Source organism: Bombus impatiens, unplaced genomic scaffold (assembly GCF_000188095.3).
Source record: "Bombus impatiens unplaced genomic scaffold, BIMP_2.2 scf_1275, whole genome shotgun sequence".
Lineage (NCBI taxonomy): Eukaryota > Metazoa > Arthropoda > Insecta > Hymenoptera > Apidae > Bombus > Bombus impatiens.
Window position 1 is genome coordinate 205666 of NT_177694.1, and position 20175 is coordinate 225840.

The 20175-nt window shown below is 41.5% G+C and overlaps 1 protein-coding gene across 10 annotated transcripts in view; it reads left to right on the top strand.

Moving 5' to 3' along the window:
* The window catches only part of LOC117151124 (protein trachealess-like), a 141144-nt gene that overhangs the window by 14799 nt on the left and 106170 nt on the right, over window positions 1–20175 (top strand). For 4 of the 10 annotated variants that reach the window (XM_033323808.1, XM_033323809.1, XM_033323811.1 and 1 more), the window contains exon 3: window positions 17627–17659. The exons of 2 other annotated variants lie outside the window; for them this stretch is intronic. In XM_033323808.1, coding sequence (XP_033179699.1) covers window positions 17627–17659 — 33 coding nt within the window. Of the gene's footprint in view, window positions 1–1559; window positions 1780–17626; window positions 17660–20175 lie in introns of those variants that run through there. 4 more of the 10 variants (XM_033323816.1, XM_033323817.1, XM_033323818.1 and 1 more) reach the window with 2 other exon arrangements.

The following is a 20175-nucleotide window of genomic DNA, read 5'->3' on the forward strand; positions in this document are numbered from 1 at the left end:
GAATAAATCGCTCCTGGGACGAAGAAGTTCTTTTCTCAGCCTCCCAATTCTACGCGCATTCTCTTGTTGTCATCTTCTTTATTCTCTGAAAAAGTCTTCGAATTACCACGGTTAACTTTATATACTCTTAATAGTATTGTTTATACAAATTATTATTGGTAGAAAATTGGTATGATTAAATTCCATCTTTGTTATATTAAAATTATTGCTACCATGTAGCATAAGATTATACCTACTACTATTCAGCCTCCTAGAAGCCAAGGTGATCAACTTCACCTTCCGTCAATTTCTTAACGTCGAAGCTTTGACAAATCAAATAACCTCGTTACATAGGATAAGATGTTCAAGTTTGTCGTATCGATCACTCGAGATAAAAAATTACTCCCTTCCAATCCTTCTATTTTCGAGTGATTTACCGTGCGTCGTACGCGCGGAATCGCGGTTAGGCTCTCTGGAAAAAATGATAGCGGCCACGATATATCTGTCCCGCGGCGTGCAATCTTTAAAACATATGTTTTTGGTAATCGTTCGCGCGGTTCTATTATCGGGCCAGGGATATAAGGAGCTGGTGAGGGGCGAAGGGGGGCGGCCGAATCCGGGGGAACATGCTCGGGGCGCGAATCTATACATATTTAATGAGAGCACGCAGTTGTAAAAAGCAGCTGGCGAATTGCTCCCCGGCAGAGTGACTCGGCCAGATACTTTTATTCAAATCTCACAGCCACCGCGCAGAGATGCTCCTCGCGGGAGTCGCGGAAGGCATATCAAAAGAAAAATGCTCTCGCCGCCTTTCCCGCATGCATAAACATAATCCCCGCATAATGTATATTTCAAAGTCTTCCGCTCGGCATCACTGCTCATTACTATTAGATTGATACTCGCCATCCCCATCCTTATGGTTCCTCTATACACCCTCGTTTCTGTTTGGCCCGATATATAATCTTCCATATAATCTTTGAAGCGTGTCTTTGTTTTTGTATAATTTGTGTTTGCGTATAATTTTTAAATAGATGATTCGTGACGACATGGTTCAGCTTGTGATGATAAATGTTTGTGATCAGATAATTTTTTTAAATGTAGTAAGATATTTCATTTGAGAAGAGGAAGTTAATCCGGATGACTACGCACGTAGAATACATATAAAAATACTGTAAACTAACCATTGCAAACATGCAAGAAATTGCTTGAACTGACTGAATATCATAATATCTAAAACACTTTGCTTTAACAACTTTAAGCATAAAAAAGTTAATAGCTGCGAGTAACACCGAGACTCTCATGTTTTGAGGTTATTGCGTTTTTTTTTTCATTTTTTGTTTTCATTGATTATTCAAGAACATTTTCTTCGCGACATTTCTCGTCTCACATTTTCTTTCCATATTTCATACTATATCAAAATATTTGTTAAGTAAATTGAAATACTTCCCGTGAAATGTATAACCATATTTTTCTTTCATAAGTATTTAACAGTATAAATGAAATTTAAAACAATTTATTTATATGCGTCTAAATATTTAACATTATTTTGACTTCGAAGTAACTAGTAGACAAAAATGGCCGTCGGTAATAAACCCGTACAGTTTGTGTCAGAATCCGATCGTCGAATTATGCAGTTAATCTATCAAATATCGTTTGAATTTTCAATCGTGAAAGTGTTATGAGTGATATATTAGTGATATGTTCCGAAAGTTTAGTTCTTTTGGTATTTTTAAGTTGTATATACCATCGAATTTGCAGTCCACTTTTATTGCATCTATCGAATGAACTTCAACTTTTTTGGTAAGGTTTTTCCTTGTTTCTTAATTCGTCTGATTTCTATAATTACACGTTGAAATTAATTGTAACACATAATAACGATACTTCTGCGATCTTTCAAACTGTTACTTTACTCACGTACTATGACACTTGTTCTTCTTACGTATTCAGCCAATGATTCTATTTGTTAAGCCAGAGTCGGTAATTATCGATCGATTACTTCGTCGATAACATTCGTATAGGTTAGGAATCTTAAGCAGTATTGACTAAAATGAGTCAGTCGCTAATAACGTAATCAAGATGAATAAATTTAGATAAAGTGAAATAGTCGATCAAGGATTATGACGATCGCTTAATTATGATAAATAGATAATAACATCGTAAATAATTTATAGTTATATAATATATTGAGAAGAAATTTCTAGCTTCTATTAAATGGAAATTTTCATGGGATAACATTTTCATGATTCGATAGGAGAAGCAAAAGGAAAGGAAATCAAAAACGAATAATCAACAAAATATGAAAAGTTCTCCTAGCTCGATCAAAAGATACAGTCGTGCAGGTAGAATCGGCACAATTAGACGAGTTGGGAATTTCAAATATGCTCGGGTGCACCGCGTGAGACGCCCGTGAATCACCGAACAGAACTTCGACATACATAAAAATGAATTACTCGCGCGAAACGAGATAATAATGAGACAGTCGGGCCCCGTTCGACGTTGCCTCGAACGCATACAAATCCGAGTAGCAGCTCCCTGCAGGAGTTATCGCGATATTTCACGTGTCGTACAAACAAGGGGGCGCGAATTTCTTCGTTAAAACGCGATTTAAACCTGAAATATTCCTTCGTTGCCAATTTCTCGTTTCCTATTAGTTGGCTCCATTTTTATTTCCCGTTTTCCTCGATAAATTTTACGAAAGATTTCAATCAAATCTGTTTTGAAACAAAATGCATTAAATTAGCGTAATATTACATTTTTACACATCCTATGCACTCTGTGTACTTCTTTCTTTATTTAAATCTATTTCTTGCATCTATCTATTGCGGTCATTAGCAACTAAGTTAATTTACACAAAGATAAGTATTTTCTAATTTCTCGTGTATGCATAAGCATTTGCAGTGTACTAATAAAACGATAATTCAGAACCATAAACGCGTGAAACAACAGTTGCAAATTGAATGTTTCGAGACAGCTCTTTACGATTGACCCGGCTAGAGGTGGGCTAGAGACCGGATCGATAGTCGTTCGATATTTATTCAGAGCGCGTAAAGCAAGATATTACGGTGCCCCGTGGCGAAACGAAGGAACGTGAATGTAGGTAAGCGGCGCGTCTGCTTTCGAGCCGCATCGGTCCGACACCGGTTAGGTCGAGTTGAATCGAGTTGATAAGGTTAACTGAGAGATACGGGGGCGTAGGGAGGTCAAGTGATTGTGTAGGCGGTACTGTTCGTCGTCGCCACATACCGCCGCGATTAACGTCGTGTACGCCCGTATACGTGCGTCCGTGTAAACGCGCCTTTCGGCGGGAGCGCGAACCTCTGATTAGACTGAACTTCTGATTAAACTGTCCCGAGAACGCATTTACACTCTTCCTTAGTCTTGTTGCACCTATGCCGTATATTTTTGAGAATTGGACCGTAAGAGGTGAACGTTTGAACGTTCTTCGTTCGTAATGTAGAACTTTCATTCTTAAAATTAGATTAGTTTGTGTTGTTTGCGATGTAAAAAATTGATAGATCACGTGTTTGATTATTGTTAACATATGAAAGACTTAAAACGCAATTTAGGTGCAGAGATATACTTTAAAGTTAGAATTATTAATTGTAATTTTTGATGCTAGATTCGGCTGTGTATTGAACGTATTTTTAGGTACAATTTATTTCGCTGATATTCCATGCATAGACTATACACGTGATTTTTTTATAACGTTTGATTTATTCAATTTGAACGAAAAAATCGTAATTTGCTGATAATCGTAAATCCGATATCATTAACGAGGGTTAATATCGTCAGGCAAGAGGTCAGGAATGCATAGATGCGATCATCGGATACATAATTACCCTACTAGGCATCTTGGTCTATATATAGGTATGCTGTCCCTTTAAATCCAAGTAGTATAATGTATATTGTTTAGATCTTTTTCGATATTTTATATATTTCTCGTTAACGCAATATTCTCCAGAGATATTAAAAATGAATCATCATCATCTGCCGTTTATATTCTGAACACGACGTGCGTTTTGGTGTGAACGCGACTTAATCGCGAACAATCTCAAACAAGCAGCGCCAATTGAAAGGATGACTGTGACCGAGTTGAACAAGGGTTCTCAGCATATCCACTTGGCAATTCTCCGTTCAAAAATGACATTTCCTTATTTAACCAAACGTTCATTGTGTTTACCCGAGAAGATATCGAACGAATATCTTTACGATCCGTATCCCTCGATCGTAAATCGGAAATGCTTGTCTCGTCGAACGTCGACGCTACTATACAATCAGTAGGTCAGTAGTATTCGTATATGAAGCCATTAAGTAATCAGAATACCTATTGTACTTAGGTTGATTAACGACAGTAGTCTGGTAAATATCGTGTTCAATGAATACTAAGCGTTTCAAGAGTTCGTACATCGTTTATAGATCGTTTATGTAGCCATTGAGGCACGAGGTATTGCATCGTAATATTTTTCGTGGCACAGACCATCGTTCTATTAAGTTACCGTTCCGCTTTTTTCTCGTTTTTAAAGAACCATTGAATGAGAAAGGAAGAGAATCGACTCGTGGATGTTCCGATTTATCGATGATTCTCTCCGGTAGTGGAACGTTTCTTCTTCCTACGACTAGTCGTAGTAAGTCAGTGAATCGTAACGTGGAAGAACTTGTTTTCATTCCGATAATCGAACTACAGCGATCAATCTTTTTTTCTCTTCGTCCATCTTTATTCAATCTGTTTTTCTTGCTCGCGATGCTTAATTCAAGCTACAGAATTCGAAATTTACCTCTTTCCTCCTTTCATAAATCATCTGTATTTCAGGATACATATCAGTTTCATAGTAGGAAAAATTGTACACCTGAATGTCCCAATATTCGATTCGAACTACAGATATTCAGCTTCGATTTTACAAACAGCTATGAAAATTAAATTATAGGAAAGATATATATATACAAAGTATACACTTGAAAGATATGAAAAGAGATTTACACAGATTCTTTCAACATTTATGCGATTCGTTTATCAGAATCTACCACCCATACTCTATCACGTAAGAACACACTACTTTCTACCTTCACGATCCTTTAACAACATACCACTTTACTCCGCACACATTTCGTTCAGCCTCGTTACTATTTTACCACATAGAGCATATTATTTTCTACCACTTTCATCATTCCGCTATTATTACACTATATTCTACTATTCAAACATATCATCGCTATAACTCTGCTCTTGCTATCATCGCTGTTTTGCCACATAAACACATCACTCTGTACTATAATACATAAACATTTTTCTACCATTTTCAATGCTCTACTCTTACTATATTCTACTCTACTATCCGAACACGCACGTTTTACCATCAACATCGCTTTGCTACAAAAGCATACCACTACTCGTCAACGTTATTCCACTGCATAAACACACCACTAACTTTCAATTGATTAAGCCAGAAAAGAAATTCCTACAATATATATTTTCCTGAATAGATTCACCGACAAAGAGCCGACTTACAGCAACTAAGCGAACACTGTTCCATCTCTTTCAGCAATTTCGCATACAAACTACGTACGTTGCACCATGTTACTTAAGAGATGTTAACAAACGTCGAACGGGAGCTCGGTAACGCGTGGTAACCGCGCAGCTTCTTTGCGCGTCTCGCTACCCGCTGTGCGAAAGCCGACTTCCACCGTGATGCCTTGGTATCACGATGTGTACCGGATGCCGTGGTGGTGCGCGCCGATCCTTTCTTGCGGCGAACCAGTCGCCCGTTCCCTGAAGGGTTGATAATTCGCCGATTAAATTGAAAACGGCGGGGCTAATTGTGCCGCGGCTGTATTATTCATTGGATCCGGCGGGGCCACAGCTTCGGTACACCTCGTGTTGCGGATCGAGTACCGTACTCGAGTACCGTACGCGGTCCCGCGGTTTTTATCCAGCGCGGAACAGACGCCGAATACGGCGCTTGTTCGAGAAAAAGGCCGGCTTTCCTTCTGCTGCCGCGTTCTTACCGCGAGTCAACGTTTTCGGCTCCGCTGTAATTGTTTTTGTTTTTGCTACTCTATCTGTGGGGTTTCCCTTAATCCCGTCGGAAATTTGTTGAATCGACAGACATGGGGGGTATCGAGGAATATAATGCAGCACGCTTTTTGTTTCCCGCGGATAAATAGGCAGTTGGATGGAATAAATGGTTTTTCAGGACTGGGCGTTTTCGATGAAGAAATTTGATATTTTTGGTCACTTGCATCGAAGAAACTGAAGTTTCAATCGGTAGTCGTTAGTTAAGTGATACAAGTAATACGACGAAAACGTATAGGAATATGGAACAGTATGACGAAAGCAAATACGTATACATAATATAAGTACAATTTACATTTATTTTATTAATATTATTTTATTAATTTATAAGTACAATTTCTGTCTGAGTTGAAAACGTATTTAAATTTTTCCACAAGCGCCTGCGTACATTCGTTAAGATAAATTCACTGGTAATGTAGTCCTGTAGATTTTAATAGCGAATTTGTTAAAGTACGTTCCGTTCCATATGATCTTTTTTAGATTCCAACCAATAATTGTATTCACAATCCATGCTCTTTGGGAAATGATACTGCTCTATCTGCATCTGCGGCATGTTTCGTGGCCCCGGACCATCGGCGTCCACCTGTATCGAAAGGCAGGCTTCACAACCCAGAAAGGGCGTGATTTTACGAGCGAGACTCTGGAAAAGGCATCGGGATGCCACGCGGTGCAATAGTTATTAATAACAACCGCGGCCTCGTATATCGTGGATAACGATTCCGAAATACGGACGGTTCGCGCGCCGCGATTCGGCTGTATGATAATCGTCCCTAATAACACACGCGGAACACCGATTTAACATCCGAAACGGGGGATTACAGCGTTGAAAAATGTATCATGGCGTGGCCTCGCGGTTGGTTACATCGAAATCTTTTCGCGTACCACCAGCGGCGGCTTGCCTCGATACGAGTATGTACGCATATGGCCATAAGCTGCTCCGGAACAAATGATGCTACCGACACTTTGCATCCGGTTGCAGGGATGAATTCACGTCGAAACGGCCCTGTACACACCTCGTGACGTTAAAAGGTTTTGTCAGCGATCGTTAAGCGATCGTCTGGATGGGCAACTTGACCACCAGGTTGCCTCTTAAAGCGTGCCTCCCCTCGAAACGTCCCAAGCGTAATAGGGAAGACGAAGGAATTAGCAATTTCGTCAGGCACCGATGTCCGAGAGACCGAGCTTAAAGGGCTGTTCTTCGTTCCGATATAAACTATCCCGGGCAAATGATGATCAGTCTTATGCATAATTTCCGCCGTTCAGTACCGAGAGATCGTACTTGAGATCCGATAAAAATTACATGATATAATGTAGGACGTTGGGCGATTCGTAGCCCACGGCTAATCGGCCGTCGATTCGTATCGTGGCGTTTTTATCGGGACTCCGGCCACGAAACACGATTACGCGCCGGATCATGTCTTTAAGCCGCGGTGCCGACGATGTTTTCTCCCCCGTGGACACGACGACCGCGCTCCTTGCCCAGGCCTATAACGTTCTCCATAAAAATCCTTAAACGAGATAAGAGCCTTGTTAATCGATACACCGTGAACGAACGATCTATACGCAGCTCCGAATGGAAAAGGCCAGTTCGATTGTGACCGCACCAAACGAACGCCAAGAACCGCGAGACCGCGACAGAATTGTCCGGCCGTTTCTTGCCACGCGGCTCTCTCGCAATTTGACAATACAGTAGCGTGAACGAGGATTTGCTGGGAGAATAAAGTATTTTCTTTTGAAAAATTGATTTCGCTGGTAGAAAATACGATTGAGTATCACGGTAGATGCGTACTTGATAAAATGTTTTAGCAAAGTTAGGTAACAAAAAGCTGAAATAGATACAATATGAAACACAGTTCACCGATTCGCCTGGGCAATTGGCTTTAATTTGTACTTGCTTCAAATTATAGCTATTGCGATGGGTATTAACCATTCTATATTCTTTATCGTTGAAAAAATACGAATTGCAAATCGAATCGTACATTCTTGATGTACTATAATGGAAGCAATCAAGATGAAATAGTTTTCCAGGTTATAGGATTTAATCTAAAATAAGAATCACCTTGTATTTCTAAATATCGTATAAAAATTGTTTTATATGTTTTTGAATTTTAATTAACGATATTTTATACGCTTATACAAGTATTTTCTCATAAAATTACGAGTTCGCGTAGCTTGTTCGATATCGACAAGAAAGTAATGGATGTAGAGTACACAAACTATAATTACGTTTTCGTCAGTGTTGTTAGCGTACTGAGATTACCGCGCGAAGCATTTTATACGATCCTGAACAATCTGTAGGAACATTCTTGCATTTAGTTACGCCATTGATTGAAAATTATCGGCAGAAAATGTCTTTAATACTAACGGCGGAAAAGATCGGATCTCGCGTTCTTTTTGCGTTAATGACGAATGCGTTTTGGTTCGATGTCAGAAAATATATTGAGAGAGTAATTTTATTATATGTACACGCTTGTTAAGTATTTTTCAGCCGGAGTTTCCTTTAAACTGCAAACAGTTTACGCAATCTCGTTGCTCGTAGCAAATGAACCTAGCAAGAAGTACATAAGGAATTTACTCGATAAAACTACGTAAACGTATACAACAAATAGAACGATGATTCGCGGATAGAAAAATAAAAGATACGAAACGGGATATTTCAGATATTATCTCTCTTTTATTAAATAGCGAATTGATATAAAACTTACAAAATGATCACGAAATGTTTATCTGTGATTATTCAAAATCTATTTTTGCAACAAGTAAGATTATCGACGTTAATTAAATCTGTGGAAGTGTGGATACTAAAAATCTATAAAAAAAGGTGAAGGAAGAAAGAAGAAAAAGTATTCGAAAGGTATAGTGAAAGCAGAAAGGAAATAGTTTCTTATCAGAAGCAGTCACGAGCGTAGCTCGTTTATTACTGCGAAAATAATGTTATCTGTGCGTTAAGTTCCACCTCGAGCCGAAAGAAGTTAATTAGGCTTCGGCAATTATGCAAAGTGTCGAGACCACTGTCCGGTCTGATAACTTAACGACATCGATTGTCGCTGTTACAAGATACTTAAAACAGCCAGCCTTCTCGGCGCTTATCTTCCTCGCGTTTAAACCTTCGGCGATTTTGTTTGCTCAAAGTTAATTTCGTTTTTACTCGTTTAACTCGTAACGCTTCATCGAGGAATGCTGTGTTACGATACAAAGATTACGATGTTTATTTAAGAAATTTATACCACTTTACTCGCGAGCAAAGCTACGTTTATCAGCGATATCATTTTTATCGAGTATTTCATATATCTTTCACCTTTCACGCTTTAGTAAGCAATTTCCGACCAAACAAAGCTCAACAATCTGCTTCTTTATTTTACAAAAAGGAATATCGATGCTGCCTCGCTATCACCAACCTCGATTTTCAATTTCTCAAACATCTCGCATCCTACTGCTTGATACATATGCATTTCACTTGGAGTAAAATACGAGCGCACCTATTGCTCAAACACCTTCCAATATAACCATCGTAGCCATTTGATATATATTTAACAGTTTGTTTAAAAAAGACTCAAAAGTCTACTTCCCATTCCATAGAAAAACTTGCAAGTAACGCGATGTCGACGCTATCTGTACGATCAATCTCGTTACTGCTCACGTTACTGCAAACTCACGTTACTGCTAAAATAGCTATTTCACTTGGAGGAAAATTTGTTTATTTGCTATTGAAACGTCACTCGCTAAGCTACCACGATGTATCTGTTAGATATATTACTTACTTTTATTTTCGAATTCAAATAATAAAAGATATCGTTCGAATGTTTTCAACAATCACGATTAAATGTCAATTTTTCACCTGAATTTCACGTGCGTTCTCTCGCATACATAAAATACCCCACCGCCTCTTACCGATCCGCCTCAAGAGACCGACGAGAAACGCATTAAGAGCGGTCGTGTCCGTGGAAGGCCGTCTGTAGTGGAAATATCGGGGCCAGGATAGATAAGGGAGCAAGGAGAGACAGTTGCAGGAGCAAAGATAGAAGGAGACGGGGAGAAAAAGATCTTGGTCGAATGAGACTGTCCTATTACCCGGCAATACGGTAATGAATCTCGATCGGATGCAAATGAGCTAATTCCAGGGGAATATGGTAGGTAGGTCGAAGTAACGCGGTCGATCGAGAAGGTGGCCGTTTTATACGGACTGGTGGAGAACGTACGGTTGTGGTGTGTGCGTCGGGGCGAATAAAGGGCCGGTTGCAAGGGTCCGAATGGTCCGTAGGGCACGTGCACGCACGCATACATTAACACGCGCGTGCTGGCTGCTGACGGAGCGCTCGAGCGGACCAGAGGGAGACCCGAAGCGGATCGGCACACAGGCCGCAGAGCAACACACGCAGACGTTTTGGCGCCACGCCGTGAATCGAGAGCCAATAAATCCACGCTGCCTCATTACTAAGCTTGTCTCTTTAATTGAAATCTCGTGTTTTTCCAAACGCACGCCTCCTTTTTGTCGATCTCCGCGAGAACTTCTCTCTCCTTTTTTCTCTTACTCTCTACCCTTCGCACACGGCGATTTTATTATAAAACTGTGAAAGCGAGGAGACACCTCGCGGCCAACGATATCTTCTCACCCGTTCCACTACCGAGATCCAGAGAACCGTCCTTCGCCGTTTCTTCGTTCCTAGTGGTCTTGTTCCTCCTCTTGTCGTCTGCTGCCGGTATCCAGAAAGGATTTATGCGTCTCGTTCGATCCGCGTACGTTCCGTGATCCGTTTCATCGCCGCTCCGCCTAATCGCTTCGTCACGTCCTGGCCTCGCGTTTTTCAATAAAACCTAAGACTGAGACATCGAATGTTCTACCGAGGTTAGCGTGGACGAGAGTATCAAAGGTGGATGGATTTCTTGCCGATAGCTGGCGATCGACAATGGTCGTGGAACGGACTCGTTCGTGGCGTGGGAATGTCCTGGAATTGTCTACGCCTTTAAGAAATTGTCCTTATAGAAGAAACGTTCTCGGTTTTGTGCTTGCGATTCGCAGAAGTGTGAGTCGACAGAGTTAATGATATTGCGAAACTTTAACGGGTATCGCAGAAATAGTACGTGCATTTATTAACATAGAAAAGTGGTCGATGTTAATGGATTTCTGATCGGGAGGTCTATAAATGACAATTCGCCCGTCATGATAAAACGTTTAACGAGATCGCGAGTGATTCGTATACATCGTATTACGTATTTTTAACCAGTTACTTCTTATCGTAGATATAACAAAGAATCTTCTTCTATGAAGGTACAAAGAGGACTATTTTTAGCCGACTTTTTAGCTCGAAAAGCACGAAACACTTCACCAAACCCAATTAAGACCCAATCTCACCTCGTTCCACTAATTACCTCGCTTATTGCAACAAATATCCAATCGCCCGAATCTTTGCCCCATACACGGCGTTCGATCGAACGAAACCAAAGGAATCATACGCGTATCCATTTTTCCGAAGAACGTTGCAAAGTAAAAAAGCGTGTTCGATCAGAGCGTGAAGGTGCGACGTGACGCAAGTCGGAAGGGGAAAGCGAGCATTGTCGAACGGAACTCGACGTCAACCTATTCCCTCGATCTCCGTCGAACCGTCGATCTCGATTCCATCCATTTTTCTATACGTCGATTTCGATCGGTAGACGCGTGTTTCGCAACGCCACGAGACCAGAATGTCATAACGCGTGTCAATCGGACGTTTTCTTCGTCACGAAAGCTGCGTTCGAGCGAGACCGATGCTTTTTGTACGTAGCCAGCCAAGCGTAATCTTAACCAGGTTAACGTAAAAAGACTAATCACCGAACTACGGACGTTTTTCCGCGGCGGAAAAACACGCAACCGTGACAATTCGCCGTGGAATTGGATGATTTTGCGGTATTGGATTAACAGCAAAACGTTTTCTCCAGCAACGCCACGTTCGTACAGGGAAAACGTGATAGAAGCGTGCCATTACGCTCCCTACGCGAAATTGTATCGTCTAGAAGAGCCGAGTATCGTTGCACGAACGATTCCTTGTTTCTAACGTAGATATCTGCGATCTTGTGCATCGTTTTGCATGTTGTGTTTGCGTTCTTGCGGTTTTAACGAGAAGCGACGAACGTATGATGAAAGTATAATAGGATTGTGTTCGAGGTTGCAATCGAATTAGAAGACGCAGCAGACGAGGCTTTGTTTCTCACGCGTTCCTCGATCATCGATTCTTTTTTTAAAGATGTATGGATAATTCTTCTTATTCCGACTTGTTGGTCGGAAATATATAACGCGCTCAACTTTAAGACCAAATACGTTTGAAGTTTACCTGTATGTATCGTGAAGAAAGAGAACTCTTATCAGCGTTAAAATTAATATCAAGTCGTCGAACAACCAACAAACTACAGACAACTACTAACAAGAAATTAAACGTTTCTAAACATGCTACGAACAGCATCCTTTGTATCTCATCCATTACCCCAGGCAATGAAACTAGAAGACAGCGAAGAAACGACGGAAGAAAACACGGCACTGGTATCACCGGTGAACAACGATAACGACAACGAGGACAAAAACCAGGAGACCAGGAAAGAAACGATCCATATCAATTTATCCGATCGGAAAATGATCACGGAGCCGGTCGAGGAGCAAATTCTCTATCTCTCTCTTGTTGATCCGCCGTAGCGGTGTGGGTCGCGCGAGCGAACCGCGACGCGCTCGTTAAAGATCACAGCTGAAATATCGCATCCCCGGTGCGTTCGAGTATATTTGAGCCGGACCTCTGGTTACGTGTCCTCGTGGCTGTCGCCGTGAAAAAAGTTTGAGTCCCTTGCAAGACAGCATCCTGCCGGTCAGTGATCCTGGCGTCGGCTCGGCCGTGGCCGTTTCGCTGTAGGTATATATTCAGCATGGGCGCGCGGTCCACGTTCCAGCTTGTGACGAAACGCGTATCGAGTAGAAAGAGAGCAAGAGCAACGGTAAAACGGGAGAGGGAGAGAATGGAAGAACGAAAGGAGAAGGGAAGAAGAGAGAAACAGTGAAAGAACAGAGGGCAGAGGCATAGCTGGCGCATTATCACATACGTTAAGTTTTTCTACCTCTATTGGCCCAGAGCGAGGCTACGAAAAACGACTGATTAATCGAACCAACACGGCGAACATTCTTGCGGCCGCATATACAGCCTCGAGAACCAGTAGCAGGCTTGCCTCTCTTCTGGAACACCACACCCGACGCTCCTACATTCGCACGGATGTCGGGAGAAGAGACACGAGGCGGCACCACTGAAAAACCCTCTCTTCCAATACCGTCAGAGACCCAGGCCCAGTTCCGCCGATGTCTCTTCGGACGAAAACCGGAATGCGTTTCTTATCCGGCCACCCGATCGTTCGTGAGTGTCTCTCTCTTTCTGGCTGTCTGTCTCTCTCTGCCTCTCTCTCAACTTACAATTAACGCCGGTACAATACCATACGGATTACGGATGGAAAAAGATTTCAGGGAATCGGTCTCGTTGAACGCTAACGCCAAGCGATTTCGAGTAATGGTTTGCCAGTATGGAAGTGATTTTTCAGATTGCATTTCTATGAAGTAATTTCGAAGGGGATGAGTGTGGGAAACGGGTTGAAAAAGATGTGACGCGCGTTGAAGGTTGAACCTAGTTCGACAGGAAGAATCGATAGCGACGTTAGTGATAGGAGATTTAAGTGGAGTTCTGGCAATTGGTTCTTCGATAGGGGAGGCTTTGGAAAAGGGATTTTAGATGCGTTTAAGGAAGTTTAGAGTTTAAACGGCGATAACGTCCGTATGAGAACACGACTAATATCGCGAAAAGTGTATTTTCGTATATCACGCGTTTCCATAGTGTTCTTGTATCCGGTGATTTTCCACAAATGTTTTGTCAAATTTTATAAATTCACATCAGACAACTGGAAACCAAACACGATCGTCAACGACTGAAAAGAAAGGGAGACGACCCTAAAACTCTCCTACCCTCCGACGTTCCTCTTTACACAAGGTGTGGCAAACGAAAATGCCACTTACTATGCCGACACATCACTTAGTTATTACATACATGTCGCGTTTCCCCCGCCGCGTTTGAGCGTTCTGCTTCAGCTCGCCGTGTTTCTGCGTTTATCCCCGCGCGAACTCTCACCCTCTGTAGAGCAACGCCGGGATCGAAAGGCAGCTCGTCCTCGGGACGGACATTCCGCGCAGCCGGTGTTAGGCAAAGTTAAAGTTTACACCGTTCGGCTGCCGGCTCGGCTTGGAACACGTGGTCGCACCATGTGTGGATGCAAACCTCTGCCCCCCGTATTATGACTGCTCGTAAGACACGTTTGCGGTACGCCTACGTCTTCTGATCTGTTTCGTCTTATCGACACGTGTCGCGAAATGGTGATTTTCTACCGTTGATACGACAATGGTAATTTTCAGAGTCGACTCTGTCGGTTTGTGCTTTTTCGAGCGAGGGGAGCAATTTTGTTGAAAAGTCGATTCACAGTGGTATAATAGAATTGACGAAATCGATCAAATTAGTAGAATCATTAGTTCGAATAGAAGCGCAGCGACTAGTTTAGAAAGAAGGAAGAGGACTTTTTATATAAATTTATAGATTGGCGTTAAAATCGTCGTATATATAGAATCGTTTATATGGATGTTTACAGAATCAACCATATGAATTTTGAAATACTTTTCAGTATACTATAACTGCGTAAACACGTTCGATAGATGGCATATGACGAGAGAAGAGGCCTGTGTCCAGGTTCGCGCATTCTTCGGGGGACTAAATGCTCGGTAATTTTCGGGCATTACCCCAACTGGTTAATTCGTGTTACGTGAAGCGGGAAAAATAAGACTCAACCGCCTATTTCAGCCTGAAATCATTTGCATTTACTTCACGGCGATTACGGAGTTCGTGGCTAATAAAATTTGAGCAGCTCGAAGACTTCATCATCGATATCGCACGCAAATCTACGCGCAACCTTCAATTTGCTGCACGCGATGCCGATCATCAGTGTGAATTCCGGTAATACCGTTTGCCCGTTTAACGGGAATCTCTCCGTCGAGGCAACAAAATTTTACGGGAAAGTAAGAAACTTTACCCTTCTATGGACTCGTAAAGACACATTGTCGTCAAGTGTCTGAATATACGACGATATCGTCCAAGGTGAGAATCATGGGCTGTTATGCGTATCGTATGATGTTTTAGGGGTGTCCGATCTGCCAAACTGCAAGCGGTAACGTCCTAACATTAACGACGATCGTGCTTCTGAAGTTAACATTCACTTGCCGAAGATTGGTTCTGCAGATAATAAAAGTAATAAAAATAAAGCGTAACAGCGTCTGTACTTTTGATAGAACGAGCGAAAGAATAATTCGTAAGAGGAAAAGTTGCGATTCGATACTCGCGAGTTTTCGAAAAACTATTATGGAACAAAATTTCGAAAATCGTTACTTAGACGAATCATCTAAAGCTATCTAAAAGATAGAAAAATTCAGAAGATACGGATAAATATATTACGCCTTTCGGTTGTAAAAATATTACGATTACGAAGTATATATTTCTCCAGCGTATCTGATAGAAAGATCAGATCTCCAGTATTTTACTATACAGCTTTGCTATTCGACCAACTCTAACAAAACCATTGACTGAACTCTTAACTAACGTCGAAACTCCGAACCACCCTCTACGATGTCGTATCGTTTCTCAAAATCAGGATAAAAAAAAAGAACAGATACCAACTCTAAATTTCCTCTTATTCCGACCTGCCAACTCTTCTCTTTCTCCCATATTATTCCCAACAGATAAGCATGCACGCCACGAGCGAGGCGGATGGTATAGATAGAGGCGAGCGAGAGCGATTTGGTGACATCAAAGTTTAATAAGCGCCATAAGCCGATCCGAACTGCGGCTAAAACTCGTCGAGCAATAAAAGCGGCAATAAAGCGTTCGCCTTTCTCACGTCCCGTGGGTGGAGGTTGTACAACGTCAGACAGAGAAAGTAAAAGGTAGAAAGAGGGGGTTGAAGCGTGGCTCGCTTGCATGGTGGTTAACCGAAAGGTTAGAAGGGCGGGAACACATTAGCGGTGGAAGGTGGCGTGCTCATAGAGACGTCCGGTCGCCCAATTACTCCCGCATTAAATCAATGTTCCTACGGGCTTGGGCCATTCCGGCATCCCGGTAATAAACCGTGGCGAACATATCTGCACGACTTACGGTTCATCCCTTCGCGTCGCAGCCACCCCCGTACCGCGACGCCGCGCTAGGGTGAAACCGGGCCGGGACGCTCGAGAAATGTGCTCTCTGTCGTAATATTTGGCTTTAAATCATGTCCCGCTGACAGGCCCCACTTTCTTCGCACCTTCTGATTCATCCGCGACACCACGCGCACCAACTTCTGATCTCGATTCTCTCATTTATTTCGTTCCTTGTCTCGTTCTCTCTCTTTCTCTCTCTCTCACTTTGCCAGGGTTTTCTCTTTTTAACATAGTTTCACGATTTTCCAGTTTCAGTTTCACGGCGATAAGAATGGAGAAACGGGACGCCTTTTAGGTGTCTTTTTTTTACTTTTGGGGTGAATTTTAGCGTTGTTGTAGGAGTTACGTTGGGCGAGTGGAATCGATGGTAGAGAAAATTGCGATATAGATATATTTGTTAACGTAAAGTTATTAAAATTTATTCTATGCGACTTCGAGATTAATGGCGTATCGTGGCATAAACCTATCTCGCTACTGAAATAGGTGAAAATAGCTACAAAGTTGGGGTTGAAAACGTATTTTACGAAACGTCTCGGTTATTGTTAGCTGTTTCCTAAACCAAAGCATTAGCTTCCAATAAAAGCAAACTGCAAGGAACGAACGAATTGAAAAGCTTGCGAATTCGTTCGACAGAGAGTTTTTTCGAGGGTCTCTCGCTACTCGTCGAAGTCAAACGAAGTGAAGTCTATGGCCGCGTTCAACCGTGAGATTAGCCTCGCGCACAATTTACGACGGCGATCTTATTCACAGCTAGGCTTTCATATAAAAGCTTTTTCCTGTAAGCTGTGATACGTTCTCTCGGGTCTTGAGATTGGCGTATAGGGGACCGGGCAAAGATCGTACACCATAACAAATTAATACAATCGATATTGTTGCATTCGTCGAGGAAAGTACGATTTTAAATCGCTATTTATATGGATTTTATTTTGAAGCTTCTTGAATTGCTATATGCAGATCAGATATTTATGAGATATTATACAGTATGCTCGTAATTACAGAAATCATGTCGGATGACTTATAGGTAACTTATAATTACGTACGTAACATCTTACCCGTAATTCATACGGGACACTCGTTTATCTTGAATGAAATATTCTTCAAGATAGATTTCTGATACGATTTAGTATAGTTTTTTTTATTATATTTTTATCTCACACGTATAACATTGATTTATTAAGATCCTGAGCTATTTAAATGTCCAGCAGCTTATAATCAATCGCAATTGTCTCAATCTTTATGGAAATAATCCAAGCACTTTATTGTCTGTTATCATTAAATGCATTATTATTAGGATTTCTGATAATATACGAGATTAACAAAGTTTTTGTGTTCGCTTGTTCTAGGTATCGAGATGACGCTCTCTGTTGGACAGACAGGTAAGATGACTTGCAGTTAGTACAAGAAACAATTCTCCTTTCTAGGATTATCTGTATTTATAAAATGCTATGATTGGCAAATATTTTTCCATACGTATATTTAATATTTCCGGTAGGAATTGCTCGTTAGGACATCTTTGTTTTTCTATTTTTCATTCGTGACAGGTGCTACAAACATAATATTAACCCAGACGAACACGTTTCAAACGTGTTACACAGAACACGTTCCTCAAATATTATCAAACTCAATCTACTCTTTCTCAACTCGAGTTATTCGCCACTCGTTCCTGCTTTCTTTCACTTTCTCCGAAACTGTCCAACCAACTTTACGATTTCCTGTCTCAAATCGCTTCCAACAAAGCCACAAATACCATCAGAAAATATTATTCGAATTACCGCGAAAAACACGTACCTATCTATCGATCACGCGTATTCCATGCAAACCTTGAACCGATATCCGTGAAATTAGAAAAGATCCGTGACGAAGACTCGAGAGTCGAAAGACACACTCGGTGAGGCGTTAGGCGTTGGTAACACCGTTTTAAACGATCCTTCGACTCTCGATGTATTCCCTCCCGCGAGGAGCGACAGATGCAGAAAAAGAGAAACTCTTGGAAAAAACGAGAGGAAGGAGAAAAACGAAGGAACAAAGATCGAAAAAGGAAAAAAACGTGACGGAGAAAGACAGAAAAGGTAGCGAAAACAGGGAACAACTAGGGATATAGAGGAGCGAAGGGGCGAGGTGAATAATACAGAGAGATTGACGTCGCTACGCAATTCCATTGTTTAAAGTGAGCACGGAAAGAGAGAGAGAACGGAGACAAGCGGTGGAAGCAATGAGCAAGGCAACGAGCTTTGCCACGAGGTTCTTGCCCACTGGTATAAATCAACTCGCGAGTGACCAAACCACTCCGCCATACGATCCGCCGTATACACCGGCTACATCAAATTAGCGACACTTCTTTCGATCGACATGTCGATGCCGGCTTTTTGCCCTTCCACGAATACTTTCTCTCCGCTCTGACTATTCGCACGCCGCTTCAAATCCACTTTTTCCAGCGGATGGTCCACGTTCTGCGCCGTTCCGCTTATTTGCGTGTGATGAGGTTTCAAATAGGAAAACTATTTGCTGGTATCGTAATGTGTACTATTACGGGCAACTCGATCTTGAACGATGCGCAAGAAAGTATCTGAATATTATGCGTAGAAATCTCGTACGAATATATTACGCATAATCGTGATAGTTGTGTTTTATTTATAGCGTTAACGAAATTTCAAACTTCGTATAATATAACACACGTAATACGTGCGTAGAAGTTTTCCGTGACAAACGTTTAAGTATGTGCGATCCAAGATCTAATCTTTCATTAGATTCTATAATCATCTCTCTTTGTAGCAATTTCGACGCAGCTGTTCCAGTGCACATAAGCTACGGTTATAGCGAATGCGTGTTCTGACAAATTGTTCTAATAAATGCAGCAGAGTCACAAAGACGAAGCTGGACGCATCGTCGCGAAGAGTATTTTAACGAACTAGGCAGGGTCGTGAGCGTAATTTGCAAGATCGTAGAAGGATCCGGGACAGCTTTTCAGGGAAAGCTATTGTAAATGAATTCAACGGACGATGGGAAGTAATTAATGACGACACTTGGTTCGATGTAATTAGCCGAAACTGATCCAGCGCTAATTGCGAACAGCCGAACCACGATAATTAATAACGCTCGCACGACGTTATCGGCATACGACCGGCATACGACGTCTTTCCATCTTTTTTGTCTTTTTATAAGACGCCTGGGGACCACGTGCAAGGAATATGGCGTAATTGGTCCACCAGGTCTCATCGGTAAGAAGAACACATATTACCAGTCGATCGGCCAGCTTTTATTTAATTTATCGTTCATTCAATTGCATTTTTTGTCACCGAAATATACAGCGAAGCGAAAAAAGATCATCGAGAAGACTCGAATCGAATCTTTCGTAATATAATTCATTTGACGTGTTTCTTGAAATATCGCTCTACGATTTGGTATATTACTTTCCTTGAAATATTTCAATGCAAAGTTTCCCTTCAAGTTCGAATTCTCTCAAAACACGCTTTGTTTCGAATAAAAAAATATCACGAATCATGAAGTTTCTTTCGTAATTATACCACGGTCTATATGAAAAAATCGAACATAAAACGATCAAATAAAATACATCTGCACGAAGGTTAACACCATGTAAGAAACTAGCTGGATTTACATAGAAACAGTGGAAATTGATACATTATTATAGGCGAACAACGATCTTCTGTGATATAGAATGGAACGTATCGTCGATAAATCGAAGCTCGACGAAAATGGTTCGTTTACGAGGTGGATGCATCGATCGATATAGGTGAATACATCGGCGATTGGACGATATCGTTGAAATATCGTTGGAATAATTTATACGCGTCGTTAATGAGCTGTTCATCTGGAAGAGATCGTTAGAGACAGGCAATTTATAAGTCGCGAAACAAAACTATCAGGATGGGAA